The sequence below is a fragment of the Hypanus sabinus genome, chromosome 11, assembly GCF_030144855.1.
Source record: "Hypanus sabinus isolate sHypSab1 chromosome 11, sHypSab1.hap1, whole genome shotgun sequence".
Classification (NCBI taxonomy): domain Eukaryota; kingdom Metazoa; phylum Chordata; class Chondrichthyes; order Myliobatiformes; family Dasyatidae; genus Hypanus; species Hypanus sabinus.
The window spans coordinates 107,639,947-107,657,311 of NC_082716.1; the positions used below are offsets into that span (position 1 = coordinate 107,639,947).

The 17,365-nt window shown below is 43.0% G+C and overlaps 1 protein-coding gene across 2 annotated transcripts in view; it reads right to left on the minus strand.

Annotated features, from left to right (window-relative positions):
- alkbh6 (alkB homolog 6) overlaps nucleotides 1-16,997 on the minus strand; it is a 29,640-nt gene extending 12,643 nt beyond the window's left edge. The window contains exons 1-6 of one of the 2 annotated variants that reach the window (XM_059985072.1): nucleotides 16,657-16,997; nucleotides 15,251-15,356; nucleotides 11,736-11,864; nucleotides 9,750-9,818; nucleotides 7,823-7,908; nucleotides 3,681-3,832 (exon numbers count right to left, since the gene is read on the minus strand). In XM_059985072.1, the coding sequence (XP_059841055.1) occupies nucleotides 3,681-3,832; nucleotides 7,823-7,908; nucleotides 9,750-9,818; nucleotides 11,736-11,773 (345 nt within the window). In that variant the 5' untranslated portion in view covers nucleotides 11,774-11,864; nucleotides 15,251-15,356; nucleotides 16,657-16,997. The remainder of the gene's footprint in view (nucleotides 1-3,680; nucleotides 3,833-7,822; nucleotides 7,909-9,749; nucleotides 9,819-11,735; nucleotides 11,865-15,250; nucleotides 15,357-16,656) is intronic. The other variant, XM_059985073.1, reaches the window with a different exon arrangement.
- Nucleotides 16,998-17,365: the final 368 nt, after the last annotated feature.

The window sequence follows — 17,365 nt, forward strand, 5'->3', positions numbered from 1 at the left end:
GTAGCTGAGGGTAGATGGCGGGACTCATACCCCGATGGAATAGGGATGTACCTGTCCTCGCATGTGAAACCAGCTCAAGCAGACTGGGTGGATGAGATCTACAGTGAGATTCAACAACCAGGAAGGCCGTTCTGCAATGGTCTGTGCAGAGCAAAAGGCATGACAAGGCACAGAAGGCATCATTATCATCCACTGCAACCAAGGAAGACCCCAGTTTATGATGATTGTTCTTGCCACTGCATCCTGACTTCCAAAGCTGAGAGTAGAACTGCCCCAGCTTTTCCAATTTAAAGAACTCTCTCATACAGATCTCCTGTTATCAATGGACAACCATCACTCAGCACTAACCCAGGGGATAGCAGTGAGTAGGAGAAAAGGCTGGCAGTGGTAAAATGTATCAATGCCACTGTGCCCGGAGGAGGTCACTGAGGCTTTTTGCGTTTATTGACGTGGCTATAGATATGATTTTGGACAATGGACTTCTTCAGTCTTACAGATTTTATACTCTGTGTTTCTGCCTGTTCTTTCTCAGTTTTTGTGTGCAGGGAGAGGGCACTCAAGGCAAAATGTCCTTGTTGAGATTGTGTTCATTTTTTCATGGGGGGAGAGGGATATTTGGGTTCAGTGTACTTGTTACATTTTGTGTGGTGAAGGGGGCTTTGGGGGTTAACGATTGAGTTGCTGTGCTGGTTGTGCCCTATTTCTCTTTGAATGACTTCCAAGGTTTACTTTGTTTTGTAGCTATCTGGAGGAGAATTTCAGAGTTGTATACTGCATATATACTTTGATAATAAATGAATCTTTGAGTAGAAAAAGGAGAAAGAGCAGTAAAGAGATGAAAAGAAAACAGGAAAGAGGCTGTAAAAGAAATACAGCAGTAATTTACATTTGCATCACTTCTTTATATCCCATTGACTACAATTAAGCTAAGGGAGAGGAAGCTGAAATAAAACAGGATTTGACATCAGTGCAGAATAAGGCCATTCAGCCCATCAAGTTTGCTCTGGCATTACATCTCGGCTGATTAATTATCCCTCTCAACCACTGTATCCTGCTTTCTCCCATAACATTTCACCCCCTGACTAATCAAGAACCTGTCCACCTCCAATTTAACCATAACTAAACAATCAAGATTAACTTTATTTCTCACATGTACACTGAAGGCGACAATTGTTCATTTTAATTGAGGGGACAGGAAGGAAAGAGTGGGAGTAAACGGGACCTTTTCAGAATGGCAGGCAGTGACTAGTGGGGTACCGCAAGGCTCAGTGCTGGGACCCCAGTTGTTTACAATATATATTAATGATTTAGACGAGGGAATTAAATGCAGCATCTCCAAGTTTGCAGATGACACGAAGCTGGGCAGCAGTGTTAGCTGTGAGGAGGATGCTAAGAGGATGCAGGGTGACTTGGATAGGTTAGGTGAGTGGGCAAATTCATGGCAGATGCAATTTAATGTGGATAAATGTGAGGTTATCCACTTTGGTTGCAAGAACAAGAAAACATATTATTATCTGAACAGTGGCCGATTAGGAAAAGGGGAGGTGCAACGAGACCTGGGTGTCATTATACACCAGTCATTTAAGGTGGGCATGCAGGTATAGCAGGCGGTGAAAAAGGCAAATTGTATGTTGGCATTTGTAGCAAAAGGATTTGAGTACAGGAGCAGGGAGGTTCTATTGCAGTTGTACAAGGCCTTGGTGAGACCGCACCTAGAATATTGTGTGCAGTTTTGGTCCCCTAATCTGAGGAAAGACACTCTTGCCATAGAGGGAGTACAGAGAAGGTTCACCAGATTGATTCCTGGGTTGGCAGGACTTTCATATGAAAAAGGACTGGATCGACTAGGCTTATACTCACTGGAATTTAGAAGATTGAGGGGGGATCTTATTGAAACGTATAAAATTCTAAAAGGGATTGGACAGGCTAGATGCAGGAAGATTGTTTCCGATGTCGGGGAAGTCCAGAACGAGGGGTCACAGTTTAAGGATAAAGGGGAAGCCTTTTAGGACTGAGATGAGGAAAAACTTCTTCACAGAGAGCGGTGAATCTGTGGAATTCTCTGCCACAGGAAACAGTTGCGGTCGGTTCATTGGCTATACTTAAGAGGAAGTTAGATATGGCCCTTGTGGCTAAAGGGATCAGGGGGTATGGAGAGAAAGCAGGTACAGGGTTCTGAGTTGGATGATCAGCCATGAGCATACTGAATGGCGGTGCAGGCTCAAAGGGCTGAATGGCCTACTCCTGCACCTATTTTCTATGTTTCTATGTTGTGAAAAGTATACATAAAAATGAAACAGAGAATAAACCAGTGAATCTGAGCAAAAGAAACGAGAGACCAGAACGTGCAGAGGAAAGAAAGCACAGTAGAAACTAATGGAGAAACATAAAGGTAGTGTTAAACAAACACAAGAGCATGGAAATGGAAATGAACAGATGCTAGATTTCTGTTTAAATCAGAATTAATATCACTGGTGTATGTTATTAAATTTGTTGCTATGCATCAGCAGTACAATGCAATACATAACAATAAAAACTGTAAATTACAGCAAATGTATATGTAAAAAATTAAATGAAATCAACAGTGCAAAGAGAGAAAAGTGCAGTGAGGTAGCGTTCATGGGTACAATGTCTACTCTGAAACTGAATGGCAGAGGGGACAAAGCTGTTCCTGAATTGTTGAGCACCTCCTCCCTAATGGTGGCAATGAGAACAAGGCATGTCCTGGGTGATGGGGGTCCTCAATGATGGCTCACTGCATTTTAGAGGCATCACTCTTTGAAGATGTCCAAGATACCACAAACAGTAGTGCCCATGATGAAGTCGACTTTCTGCAGCTATTTCAATACTGTGCAGTGCCCCTCACCCATGCTGGAGCCAGTTAGAATGCTCTGCACTGTACATCTGCAGAAATTTGCGAATGTCTTTGGTGACATACCAAATCTCCTCAAAATCCTAATGACATAAAGCCTCTATTGTGCTTTATTTGTAACTGCATTGATATGTTGGGCCCAGGACAGATCCTCAGAGATGTTGACATCCAGGACCTTGAAAATGCTTACCTTTTCCACTTCTGCTTTATATTCCTGAACTGTTTGGTAGTGGATTAAGCCCAGTACATCACAGATAAAGCTCTCTACATGAAATGCTGTCATAGCAAAACACCATCATCAGAGATCCTCACCACCCAGGCCATGCTCTTTTCTCGCTGTTGCCATCAGGTAGAAGGTACAAGTGCCTCAGGACTCGCACCACCCAGTTCAAGAACAGTTATTACTCCTCAACCTTCTGGCTCTTGAATAAAAGTGGATTAACTACACTCAATTGCCCCACCATTAAGATATTCCCATAACCAAAGATCTCAGTTTAAGGACTCTTTATTTCACTATCTGATGTTCTTGTTATTTATTGCTATTTACATATATTTGCATTTGCACCGTTTGTTGTCTTCTACGTTCTACTTTATCTTTCATTGATCCTCTTTACAGTTACCATTCTATAGATTTGCTGAGCATGCCTACAGGAAAACGAATCTCAGGGCTCTATGTGGTGACATACGTGTACTTTGATAACAAAATTTACTTTGGACTTTGAACTTTATCTGAGCAATATGAATTTACAGTTCTGCAATAATTAAAATGAAAAGCATGTGAAACAATTAATGTATATTTTGATAATACCATGATTCCTTCACCAGGGTTGTATTCATTAACCAAAACGTGATTAGCAACTTTCCCTGTGAAAAGCTGCATGGATGATATTCTCTTTGTGTACTTCTCCAGCCAATCAGGTAGCTTCTCAATAAGCATTCCCTTCGGGTGAGGTAAACCACCTGCAGGAGATCAGGAAAGTTAGTTGATGAGAACAACTGTGGCAACTTCAAATTCTACTTGCTTATTTCCCTCCTCCTGATATCTCAACACCTCCCAGTGGAACTGTGGGATCTGTTGGACCATTACCTTCAACTCAGGGTGCAAGTAAAGGGAGGGAAATCTGGAAAAGCATAACAATGCACCCTAACAGGTTGATTCTATGGCAAGAAAGGCAAATGTGGCGTCGGCATTCACGTCGGGAAGACTAGAATACAAAAGCAAGAATGTAATGTTGAAGATTTATAAGGCACTAATGGGGCCTCACTTAGAATATTATGAGCAATTTTGGGGTCCCTATCTAAGAAATGATGTGCTGACATTGGAGAGGATTCAAAGCAGTACAACGTGTAGCTCGGGTGGTTGATGATAGGGTTGAGTTCTTCTCAAACATGCAAGGAGACATCATCAGTATGCTGTTGATTGTGGCATGTCCTCCAAAAGGTTGGCCTTTATATACTTATCAATCAGCTGAAAGGACCTTATTTCGGTTCAAAGGAGGTTCACGAAAATGATTCCGGGATTGATAGGCTTGTCATATGAGGAGCGTTTGATGGCTCTGGGCCTGTACTCACTCAAATTCAGAAGAATGAGAGGGTGATCTAACTGAAGTGTATTGAACGTTGAAAAACCTAAATGCAGTGGATATGGAGAGGGTGCTTCCTATGGTGAGGGAGTCCAAGACCAGAGATCACAGCCTCAATAGAGGAAATGAGGAATTTCTTTAGCCAGAGAGAGGCAAAACTGTGGAATGTGTCACCACAGGTGGTGATGATGGCCAAGTCATTGGGAAAACTTACGTCAGAGATTGATGGATTCTTGATTAGTCACAGCATGAAGGGATATGGGAAGAAAGTAGATTGGGGCTGAGAGGGAAATGGAGCAGCCATGATGAAATGGTGGAGCAGACTCAACAGGCTAAATGGCCTAATACTAAGTCTGCTCCTATATCTTATGACCCCTGTGAAGCACTAGTCACTGCCAGCCAACCAGAAAAGGCTCCCTCATTTCCACTCTTTGCCTCCAGCAAACCAGCCACTGCTTTATCCATGATTCTTTCCTGTAATACCATGGGCTCATAGCTTGTTAAGCACCCTCATGTGTGGCACCTTGTCAAATGCCTTCTGAAAATCCAAGTACACAACATCAACCGATTCTCCTTTGTCTATCTTGCTTGTTATTTCTTCAAAAAATTCCAACAGATTTATCAGGCAAGATTTTCCCTTGAGGAAACCATGTTGACTATGGCCTATTTTATCATGTGCTTCCAAGTACCCTCAGACCCCATCCTTAATGATTGAGTGCAACATCTTCCCAACCACTGAGGTCAGACTAACTGGCTTATAGTTTCCTTTCTTTTGACTCTTCTTTCTTGAAGAGTGGAGTGACCTTTACCAATCTTCTGGAACCGTTCCAGAATCTAGTGATTCTTGAAAGATCATTAGTAATGCCTCCACGATTCCTTTGGGCACCTCCTTCAGAACCCTGGGGTATCTACCATCTGATTTAGGTGACTTATCTACCTTAAGACTTTTCAGTTTCCCAAGAACCTTCTCTCTAGTTATGGCAACTTCACACACTTCTTGACCTGACACTTAGATCTTCCACCATACTGCTTTCTCTCTTCCACAGTGAAGGTTGGTGCAAAATACATATTCAGTCCATCCTCCATTTCCTTGTCTCCCATCACTACCTCTCCAGCATTGTTTTCCAGCCATCTATTATCCACTCTCACTTCTTCTTTACACTTTACATATATATATCTGAAGTAAGTTTTGGTATTCTCTTCAATGTTACTGGCTCGCTTACTTTCGCATTCCATCTTTACCATCTTATTGAATTTTTTAGTTGCCTTCTGTTGGTTTTTAAGATTCCCAATCCTCTAACTTCCCACTAATTTTTGCTCCATTATATCCCCTCTTTTTAGTTTTTATGTCGACTTTGGCTTCTCTTGTTAGCCACGGTTATGTCATCTTTCCAATAAAATACTTCTTCCTTCGTGGGATGTATACATCCTGTGCCTTTTAAATTGCTTCCAGAAACTCCAGCCATTCCTGCTCTGCTGTCATCCCTGCCAGTGTTCTTTTCCAATCAATTCTGGCTAACTCCACTCTCGTGTCTCTGTAATTCGCTTTACTCTACTGTAACACTGATACATCTGACTTTAACTTCTTCTCAAATTTCAGGGTGCATTTGATCATATTATGATCACTTGGCCCTTAGGGTTCTTTTACCTTAAGCTCTACCTAATTAATTCTGGCTTATTGCACACCACTCAATCGAGAACAGTTGATCCCCTAGAGGGCTCAGCCACGAGCTGCTCAAAAAGGCCATCTTGTAGGCACTCTCAAAATTCCCCCTGCTGGAATCCAGCACCAACCTGATTTTCCAAATCTACCTCTATATTGAAATCCTGTGACTAATATAATATTGCCCTTATCTCCCGCTGTTATTTGTAGACCACATACTTACTACTATTTGGAGTAATGTATGCAAGTCCCATCAGGGTCTTTTTACCCTTGCAGTTCCTTAGCTTTATCCATAATTTTTCAACACATTCTGACCCTTTGTCACCTTTTTCTAATGATTTTATTTTATTTTTTACCAACAGAGCAATGTCACCCCATCTGCCTGTCTACCTGTCCTTTCACTACAATATGTATCCATGGACTTGAAGCTCCCAGCTATAGTCTTCTTTCAGCTATGATTCAATGATGACTACATCACACATGCCAAATATAACACCTTCAGTCCTGTATTCACCCTTTTAATCAACAGAATGCCCTCATGACGCTTTGCCTCTATTTGTAAATCAGCTACCTCATCTTCAGCACTATCATCCACCACTCCTACGATGCCTCTTGCATTGAAATATACGCAGCTCAGAATACCAGTCACTCCATGCTCAACCTTTTGATTCCTAAATTTGTTTGGGTTCTGCCCCCAGAACCTCTCCACGAACTGTTCTGCACACTGCTTCCCGTTCTCCTGCAACTCTGGTTTAAACCCACTGTGTAGCATTAACAAACCTTCCCGCAGTTCCGGTGCAAACTGTCCCATCTATACAGGTCCTACCTTTCCATATACCTTATGCCCTCCCTCCTACACCAACTCATCCATGTATTAAACTAGAATCTTTGCAATTCTGGCCTTGCTAACATGTAGTATGGGTAGCAATCCTGAGATCACAACCCTGGAGGTTCTGCCTTTTAACTCTGCACCTAACTCCCTAAACTCCCCATGCAGAATCTTGCCATTTGCCCTACCCATATCATTGGATGACTTCTGGCTGTTCACTCTCCCACTTAAGAATGCTGAGAACTTGGTCCGACATGTCTAGGACTCTGGCACCACAAAGGCAACATACCACCCAGGAATCTCGTCCTCACCCACAGAACCTCCTGTCCATTCACCTTACTAACAAATCCACAGTCACCACAGCGTGCTTCCCTTTTTGAGTCACAGAGCCAGAGACTCATTAATTGTGACTTTCCTCTGTTAGGTCACCCCCCCCCACCCCCCCCACAACAGTATCCAAAGTAGAATACCCATTAATGAGGGGAATATCTACATGGGTACTCTGCAGTGACTCCTTAACCCCTTTCCACTTCCAGTTACCCAGTCTTCTGTATCCTGCACCTTGGGTGCAACTACCTCTCTATACGTCTTATCTCTCACCGCATCAGCCTGCCAAATGATCCAGAGTTTATCCAATTCTAGCTCCAACTCTTTAACGTGGATTGTTGGAAGCTGCAGCTGGATGTACTTCTCGCAGCTGTAGTCTTGATATGCTTGGTTTGGGACATCTAGAGGTCATGAAAAGCGCCAATATGAATGGAAGCTTTTCCTTTTGGTTGTCAGCCTTGATATGGAATAATTCATTCAACTTTATTCTAGCTATGTCTTTCTCAATAAGACACCCATAAACGTATTCAGTTAGGGAAAGTTTATACCCCTATTACTCGGGTGTTCCCTCACCCCAGTTCTGTAGCCTTCTTCCCGACAACTGAGTCCACTTGGGTTTGGGTGAATCATAAATCTGAAAATTAAAAACACAATCTGTGAAGACAAGAAGCACGAGTAAAAAAAATACAACAGTGAAGAGGTTTAATCAACACAGTTTGTGGATTGGACTCTGTAGTTCATGTTATGATGCGTTTCTGATCTCTGGCTCTTTTTTAAAAATTGCTATTCTGTGCAATTTTGATCGGAAGAGACTGTCTCTGTGAGATTGAATGACAGAGCGTTAAATTGAACTGAACTGAATTGAACTAAGCTGAACATTTAGTTTAGAAAGCAGATGGGTGGCCATCAACTGCAGACCAGCACCCAAATTCAACTGGCAAACACCTGAAGAACAGCTCCTAGTCTGAGGAACTACAGGACATTCTTGGTTCACATTTCTGAGTGTAGGCAAGAGTTAGCACTACTGCCAGAAGCCAAAAGAAAATCATTTCTACCTAATTTAGGACAGATACTGTAAGCAAGATTCTCTCTAGTCAATTGTTACTGTGATATTAGTACTTACGTTAGGGTGTATGGGGTGTTCAAGGAGGGGTAGAGTCTCCGGTGAGGGGTTTGCCGTGTCTGGAGCAGGTCACTCAACTTTGGTCTCCACTGGACACTCAGTGCTCACTGTGGCTGTTTGTATGTGACAGTAGCTGCACCTGGTACACTGCTTCGAAAGGCGTGCTAAACCAGCTGAGGGTAGCCGGCCGCCTCATACCCGAGTGAAAGAGGAACCATGCTTGTCCTAACATGCAATGTCAGCTGTGGTGGACTGGGTGGATGAGATCTACAGTGAGATCCAATGGCCGGAAGGTGGTACCACAATGCTCCGCAGAGAGCATAGGGCACGATAAGACACAGAAGATGTCCTGGTCATCCAGTGCAACAAAGGAAGTCCCCAGTTTGTGATGCTTGTTTGTACCACTGTACCTGGACTTTTGAGGTCAAGAGAGTGGGAATCCCTCAGTGCAACAGCTTTTGCACTTTAAAAACTCTCCCCCACGGGTTTCCTATCATCGTAGGGCATGAAGGGCAAACAACATATGTTACGGTAATTTAAGAGTAATTTTTTATTTCTTGCATTGTTCTACTGCGTCAAAACATGTGTCAGTGATAATAGACGTGACTGTGATTTGGATTCTTATTCTGACTTGATATACCACGGAGTGCATTCTAACTGGTTGCATCAACGTCTGGGTTACACGCTCCAATGCAAAGGATCAGTAATACCTACCGAGGATTGAAAATTTGGCCACCTCCATCATAGGCACTAGCCTCCCCACTATCGAGGACATCTTCAGAAGGTGGTGCCTCAAAAAGGTAGCTTCCATCATTAAGGACCCTCACCACCAGGGACATCTCCTCTGCTCATTGCTACCATTAGGGAGGAGGTACAGGAGCTTGAAGACCCACGCTTTACGTTTCAGGAACATGTTCCCCTCTTCCATCGGGTTTTTTAATGGTCCCTGAACCTGTCAATACCACCTCTCTACTTTAACTCCCTTTTTGCACTACGTTTAAAATGTTTCATATATTTTTGATTGTGACATTGTAATTATTTATGTATTGCTCTGTACTGGAACCACAAAACAACAAATTTCAGGACATATGTCAGTGATAATAGACTGATTCTGTGTTCATGCACAACATGAAGAGTCTAGCTGAGCCAGCCCATGTGTGATAACGTTGCTTTATCAGATAGATTCCAGTTTGATAGAATTAATCTGTGTTCTGGATAACAGGAGGAAATATCATGAAGAAGTTTAATGTCAGTTTGATAATTGCCCGTACTGTACTGGTGTAGTAAAACAACAAGTTTCCAACTTATACCAGTGATAATAAAACTGATTCTGATGAAGTGCAGTAACATACCTGCTGCAGTAAATATTTTTCTTCAGCCATGGTGATAAAGTTGGGAATGTAATAGACAGTTGGTGGAGCCTAAAAGGAGCAAAAAGCAAAGTTTCAGTGATTATACAGTATTTCATAATTAGCATTAGAGAGAGGGTAGCACCTTGAACACATTTGAATTTCAAACACAATACTCATGTATAATGCAGATAAATGAAATTGATTTGCAAAGAATAATGAAATTGATCAGCGATTCAAATAAACATTTCTGAATGCATCAAAATTAGTGTTAGTGGGTTGTGTGAACGCTATGTTGATGCTGAAAGCACAGTGACACTTACGGGCTATCCCCAGCACATCCTGGGACCATGTTGGTCGTTGATGCAAATGACGCATTTCACTATATGTTTTGATGTAGACCATAAGACAAAGGAGCAGAATTAGGCCAGTCAGCCCATCAAGTCTGCTCTGGCCATGACTGATTCATTTTTCACCTCAGCTCCAATATCTTGTCTTTACCCTGTTAAAACTTCATGCCCTGTCTAATCAAGAGTCTATCAGCCTGTACCTTAAATACACCCAATGACTTGGCCACCACAGCCACCTGTGGCAATGAATTCCAGATTCACCACAATCTGGCTAAAAAAATTCCTCACCTCCATTCTAAATGATGTCCCTCTATCCTGAGGCTGTGTCCTTTGGTCTCAGACACCCCCACCATAGAAAACATCCTCTCCACATCCACTCCCTCTAGGCCTTTCAACATTCCATGGGTTTAAATGCGATTCACCTCCTCTTTCTTCTAAATTGAAGTGAGTATAGGCCTAGAGTCACCAAACGCTCCTAATGTGATAAGCCATTCAATCCCAGAATAATTTTCATGAATCTCCTCTAAATGAACTCTCCAACGTCAGCAGATCATTTCTTAGACAAGGGGCCAAAACTAGTCACAATATTCCAACTGTGGTCTCAAGAGTGTCTTATAAAATCTCAACATCATATCCTTACTTTTAAATCCTCTCACAATGAATGCTAACATGGCATTCGCCTTCCTCACCACCAACTCAGCCTGTAAGTTAACCTTAGAGAATCCTGCATGAGCCTCCCAAGTCGCCTTGCACCTCAGATTTCTAAATCTTCTCCCCGTTTAGAAAATAGTCTATGCTTTTATTTCTTCCACCAAGGTGCATGACCACACAATTCCAGATACTGTACTCCATCTTTTACATTTATCTTTATATTCTGAAAAAAAATTATTTTTGTCATATGTACACATACCATATAGATGTAGCTAAGGTGTCTAAAACTTGGCACAATTTTGTAGTAATGTTATGTATTGCACTGTACTGAAGCTACAAAAAGAAACTTGAAAAGTAAGGACACTGAAAAATAGGATTAATACCGGATTAGCATAAATCAGTTGTTAATAATTGGTGCAGACTTCGGACTGAAGGGCCTATCACTATGCAGTTCATTTGTTATGTGCCGTGTCGTATGACGGGGATGACCTGGTCTTTCCATTACCATGATTGGTCTTGGCAAATTTTACTACATAAGTGGTTTGCCACTGTCTTCTTCAGGGCAGTGTCTTTACAAGACAGTTAGCACCCCCCTCCCCCAGCCATTACCAATACTCTTCAGAGTTTGTCTGTTTGGCGTCAGTGGTCGCCATACCAAGACTTGTGAACTGCACCGGTGATCATATGACCATCCACCACCTGCTCCCGTGGCTTCATGTGACCATGATCAGGGGGAGGGGAGGGAGGATGGGAGAGCTAAGTAGGTGCAGCACCTGCCCAAGGGTGACCTGCAGAATAGCAGAGGGAAGAAACTATCTGTCTGAAATATACCCAATGACTTGTTCTCCACAGCCACATGTGGTAACGACTTCCACGGTTCCACCGCCCTCTGGCTAAAGAAATTCCTCCTTTAGAATTTAAGCTATCTACTTATACCAGCAGGCAAGTAATTCCCGTATACTTCTTTGAATATGAGGTACTAACAAACCTGAACCACACGGAAGAGCTCCAGATCACAAGGACCATCGTTCTGAGCAGCCATTGGAAGCTCAAACTGAAGAATGTAACATCTGCTTTTTAAAATAGGTAGGGCCGTTCATCAGTCACTGAAGTGGACCTGTAAATTCATAAGAAGCAATTAAATCTATTTCCAATATTGCCTCCTAACTTTCTGAAACATGGTACAGCACAGTACAGGTCCTTCAGCTCATGTTGTTGTGCCAACCTTTTAGCCTACTCCAAGATCAAACTAACCCTTCCCTCCCACATAGGCACGGGAACGAAAGAAAAATGGAGGGCCATTTAAGAGTTTCACAAATCTCCCAAATGTACCTCCCTCTACCACCACGCCGGCAGTGCATTCCACACTCACCATTCTCTGTGTGAAAAGCCTGCCTCTGACATTCCCCCCCACCCATACTTTAGTCTAGTGGTCACCAACCTTTTTAAGCCCAAGATCACCTACCTCAGCCTTAGTGAAAGGCGAGATCGACTCCAAATCGATTAGTTACACACATGCACACCAGGGCAGAAAAGATCGGAAGCAAAACCCCGCAACCCAGAAACAATCTCTCGACCAGTATTTGTGTATTTATTTTTTTTCTTTTTTCAGGATCTACTGGGAAAGTCTCAAAGATCGACGGGTTGGGGACCACAACTTTAGTCCAATCACCTCAAAATTATACCCTCCCATAATATCTACTTCCGCCCGAAGAAAATGATGCTGGCCGTCCACACTATTGATGCCTCTTATAATGTAATCCCCATCTATCAAGCCACCTCCCATCACCCTTCACTCAGTGGTTCCCAACCTAGAGTCCATGGACCCGTCAAACCCCAGCTCGAAAGAAAAAGACCCCAGCTTGCTCAATTTATCCTCATAAGTCACACTCTCTAATCCGGATAGCACCCTGGTAAATCTCCTCTGCACCCTCTCTAGAGTTTCCACATCCTTCCTGTAATAAGGTGACCAGAACTGAACACAATACTCCAAAGGTGGTCAAACAGGAGTTTCATGGAGCTGCAACATTACCTCATGACTTTAGAATGGAGATGAGGAGGAATTTCTTCAGCCACAGAGTGGTAAATCTGTGGAATTCATTGCCAGAAGTGGCTGTGGAGATCAAGTCTTTATGTATATTTAAGGCAGAGATTGGTAGATTCTTGATTAGTCAGGACATGAAGGGAAATGGGAAGAAGGCAGAAGATTGGGGCAGAGAGGGAAAGGGATCAGCCATGATGAAATGGAGTAAACCCGATGGACCAAATGGACTAATTCCGCTCCTATGGACTCTTGAACTCAGTCCCTTGACTAATAAAGGCTAACACGCCATGTGCCTTTTTAACCACTCTCTCAAATTGTGTGACAACTCTGAGGGATCCAGGGACGAGGACCTCTAATGGCAACCTGATTTGAACATTCAATTTCAACTCTAACGTTTGATTAATTCACCAAAATATCTCTTATGAAAGGTTAAAGATCCTTGGACATCAAGCAGGACTACTCTTGATAATGCGTTTGCATACAGGTCCTTTCCAGGTTAATGTTAGGGGTCCATTCCTGAGAACTGTTTGGAACTGCAAGTTAACCAACTGCAAGTTGCTTGGCCACCGACTGAGCCGCCAGCATGTCCATCCCACTGGTCTCCCAAACATTGGTTTGTGCATAATTTGCGTGTTTACAAGCCATAAACCAAAGGTGGAGATATCTAGGGCGCTCTGCTCAGGGAAAGGAAGTTTAGAGATTTATGACTGGAAGTTTCCCATTCAGGGTGAAGAGACCAGCCCTGCATCTTGGCCCAACACCCCATCAGTGGGGCCCTCCAGTGTTTCATCTGTGGAATGACAGGCTGGATTGCCGGGAACTATACCATCAATTGGCAGCACATGTCACTTAAGGTCTTGGACAACATTTTTGTGTGACTGTTTTTTTTTCTCGCTGTTTTGAATGGGCTGTGTATGTTTTGCACCTTGTCCCAGAGGAACACTGTTACATTTGGTTGTATCCATGTATGGCTGAATGATAATTAAACTTGATTTGATTTGAGGAGGTGCAGTAACCATCTAAAACAAGGAGGGCCTGTACAAGATTAGGGGCAGTATTACGAAACTGACGGGGCAATGCATTTGGGTTGGTGCTGATTGAAGGCACTCCTGAAAATGCCATTGTCACGAGATGTTTATATTTCATCATGATTTTAGATTTCAGATAGCAATTGCTCAAGAACTCTTTACTCAATTAATGTTCCTACTGGACCTTCTTCTATTCCATCTCTTGTCCAGTTCAAATTCAAGTTCATTGTCATACAACTGTACACATATATATAGCTAAACACCATTTATCAGGAAAAAGGTGCAAAAACAGAGAACATATATGACATACTAAATATATATTAAATCAAACTGTCGTAGGAAAGCAATATCCATCATCAGGGACCCCACCACCCAGCCTATGATCTCTTCTCACTGCTGCCATCAAGTAGAAGGTACAAGAGCCTCAGGACTCACACCACCAGGTTCAAGAACAGTTAATCATCAGGCTCTTAAATAAAAGGGGATGAATTCACACACTTGTCCCATCACTGAAATGTTCCCACAACCAATGATCTCATTTTAAGGACTCTTTATCTCATTACCTCATGTTCTCCATATTTATTGCTATTTATTTATAGTCGCACATGCACTCTGGTTGATCTTTCATTGATCCAGTTATAGTTACTCTTCTATATATTTATTCATTATGCCCACAATTAAATGAAACTTAGGGCTGTCTGTGGTGACATCTATGTACTTTGATAATCCCATTTACTCTGAACTTTCAACTGACAAAAAAGTATTCTGTACATTTACAAGTGGCCATAAAGTATAAATACAACATGCAGTAAAATGCACAACAGTATGACTGCTGCTGGCACTGTCATAAATAATGTGTAGTGGGAGGTAGCAGGGGGTTCAGAGGTCTCACAGCCTGGGGGGGGGGGGGGGGGAGAGGCTGTTATCCAGCTGGGTTGCTGGGTAGTGTGGCACCTTGTGTTGGAAGGGACTGTTCCATGCTCTATATCTAAACAAGATCACAAGGGGCAAAGTTATGATGGATGCGCCCAGTTTTATTTGGTAGGGTGGAGAATCAAGTGGCAGAAGTTGCTGGAATCTGGAGCAACACTCATCGTACTGAGGAACTCTACACACTAGGCATCGAATATGGAGAGAAATGGACAGACAACTCTTCGAGTTGAGACCTTTCATCTGAGAACTAGAAGGTATAGGTTTAAGGTGCAAAGGAGAGATTTAGTATTTTAGTATGAACCTGGGCTGGGGGGGGAAGGGCAGCTTACCATTAATTTATATGGGGAAATTTTTTGAGCGTTCCCAGACCCAAAAAATAACCTACCAAATAACACATAAAACTTAAAATAACACTAACAGATAGTAAAAGCAGGAATATGATAAATACACAGCCTATATAAAGTAGAAATAATGTATGTACAGTGTAGTTTCACTTACAGAGGCAAGTTCAACGCACACACAATATCCTTATTTCGTTCACCATGATCGAAACGCTTAATCACGTTGTTCTGCTCCGGGTGCGCTCTGCCTCTATAATGGATCACTGCAAAACAAACACTGAACGCTATTTTCACTTTTTGCCTTTTTTCATAAAAGCGAAAATCCTCTTCGGACTTTTTTCAGTTAGTGAAAACAGATACTAATGTAGGTCTCTCGTAAAAACGAAGAGGCGTAAAGTGAACTTTTGTAAAGCGGGGATACCTGTATTTAAAAACTATTTGGAAAGGTTTAAAGGGATATTGGTCAAAAGAGGTCAGATGGAAATGGTTTCAATGGGAATCTTGCTTGGAGTGGACTGGTTGGCCAAATATCCAGTTTCTTTGCTGAATGACTCCAGATATTCCAAGTGGCTGCATCACTGTCTGGTATGCTGGTGTGGGGGTAACTGCTGCACAGGATTGAAATAAGCTGCAGAAAGTTGTGAACTCAGTCAGGCGCACACACACTAAAAACTGTAAATTAGGTTAAGGTATTATGTATGGTGTTGTATTATTGCTGCATAACAACAAATTTCAGAACACGTGCAGGTGATATTAAACCAGATTTTGATTCTCTGGACACAAGAAATTCTGCAGATGTAGTAAAGCTGTTGCAACACACAAAATGCTGGAGGAACTCAGCAGGCCAGGGAACATCTATGGAGATAGAACAGCTGTCCTGTTGAAACGTCTGCTGTTCACAGATGCTGCCCGACCCCGAGTTCCTACAGCTTTTTCTGTGTGAAGTTGCGTGACTCGGCGGCCCGCCATTATCACGATGCGGACCGTATTGGAAGAACAAAAGCTGTCAACTTGAAGCCCAAGGAGCAAGAGCACGAGCCGACACGCGCGGGATCAAGCGAACTCTGATTGGAGCACATTGTAGAGCGGCGACCTCTGATTGGTGGACCAAGACCGCGAAGCTTTGATTAGTGGATCCAGAGGGCGATGCATAGCGGCGAGCTCCGATTGGAGAAACCAAGAGCGCAATGTGGAATGCCGAGCTTTGATTGGAGGAACTGCGAGCACGAGGCGGAGCTGCGTGTTCTGATTGGAGGCTATACTTGGAGGACAAGTCACGTTGAATGCTGCTGAAGGAACGAGCGACCGGTGACTCGGCAGCAACGGGCGTTATGGAGCCAAACCCAAACAAAGGAGAAGCTGCGACGACAGAATGGTTGGGCAAGGTTGAATGGAAAGCAGCGAGCAGTGTGATTGTAGGATTGGGGGGGGGGGGGGAGAGGAGTGAAGGCGAAGCTCTGGTTGATACCGAGCACGAGCCGAACCCCGCCTATTAAGGACGAAATTGCCGAGCTTTTGCCGGACTTTCGGTACAGGTTAGGTGAAACCGTAATTGCCACCAACCTTATAGTCACAGAGCGAACAGGAGTTTTCAAATTTGTAACCAGAGGTCATCCGTTTAAAAACCACAAGACATTAGAAGGTACGGGAAGCCGAACTCAAGTGAAAATGATTCCGCCCGATGGAGGTTGATTGTCAATTGCTCTGTCCAATCAACTTCGTGATTGCGACACGCTATATCCAATCGAGTGACGAACGGTAGGCGGGATTGCTTCCCAATGACTAACAAGTAGAGGGTGCAAGAGATGACAAGTGTGTAATTTCAGGAGCTGTGGCGCCCCCTATCCCGTATGACGAGCAAGCTGCAATTACACCTGAATGAGCAAACCGCTGAAATTAAGTCATTTGTAAACCTTAATACGAGAGTTTGGTGAAAACGAATGAATGTACTGTAGAGTCACTGAGTAAACAATTGTTATATTTATTTGAACCCTGAGATCCCTTTGATCCACCACACTGCCAAAAGTCTATCCATTTAATACTGTATTCTGCCATCATATTTGACCTACCAAAATGAACCACTTCACACTTACCTGGGTTGAACTCCATCTGCCACTTCTCAGCCGAGTTTTGCATCCTATCAATGTCCCGTTGTCACCTCTGACAGTCCTCCACACTATCCACAACACCTCCAACCTTTGTGTCATTAGCAAACTTACAAACCCATCCCTCCACTTTCTCATCCAGGTCATTTATAAAATTCATGAAGAGT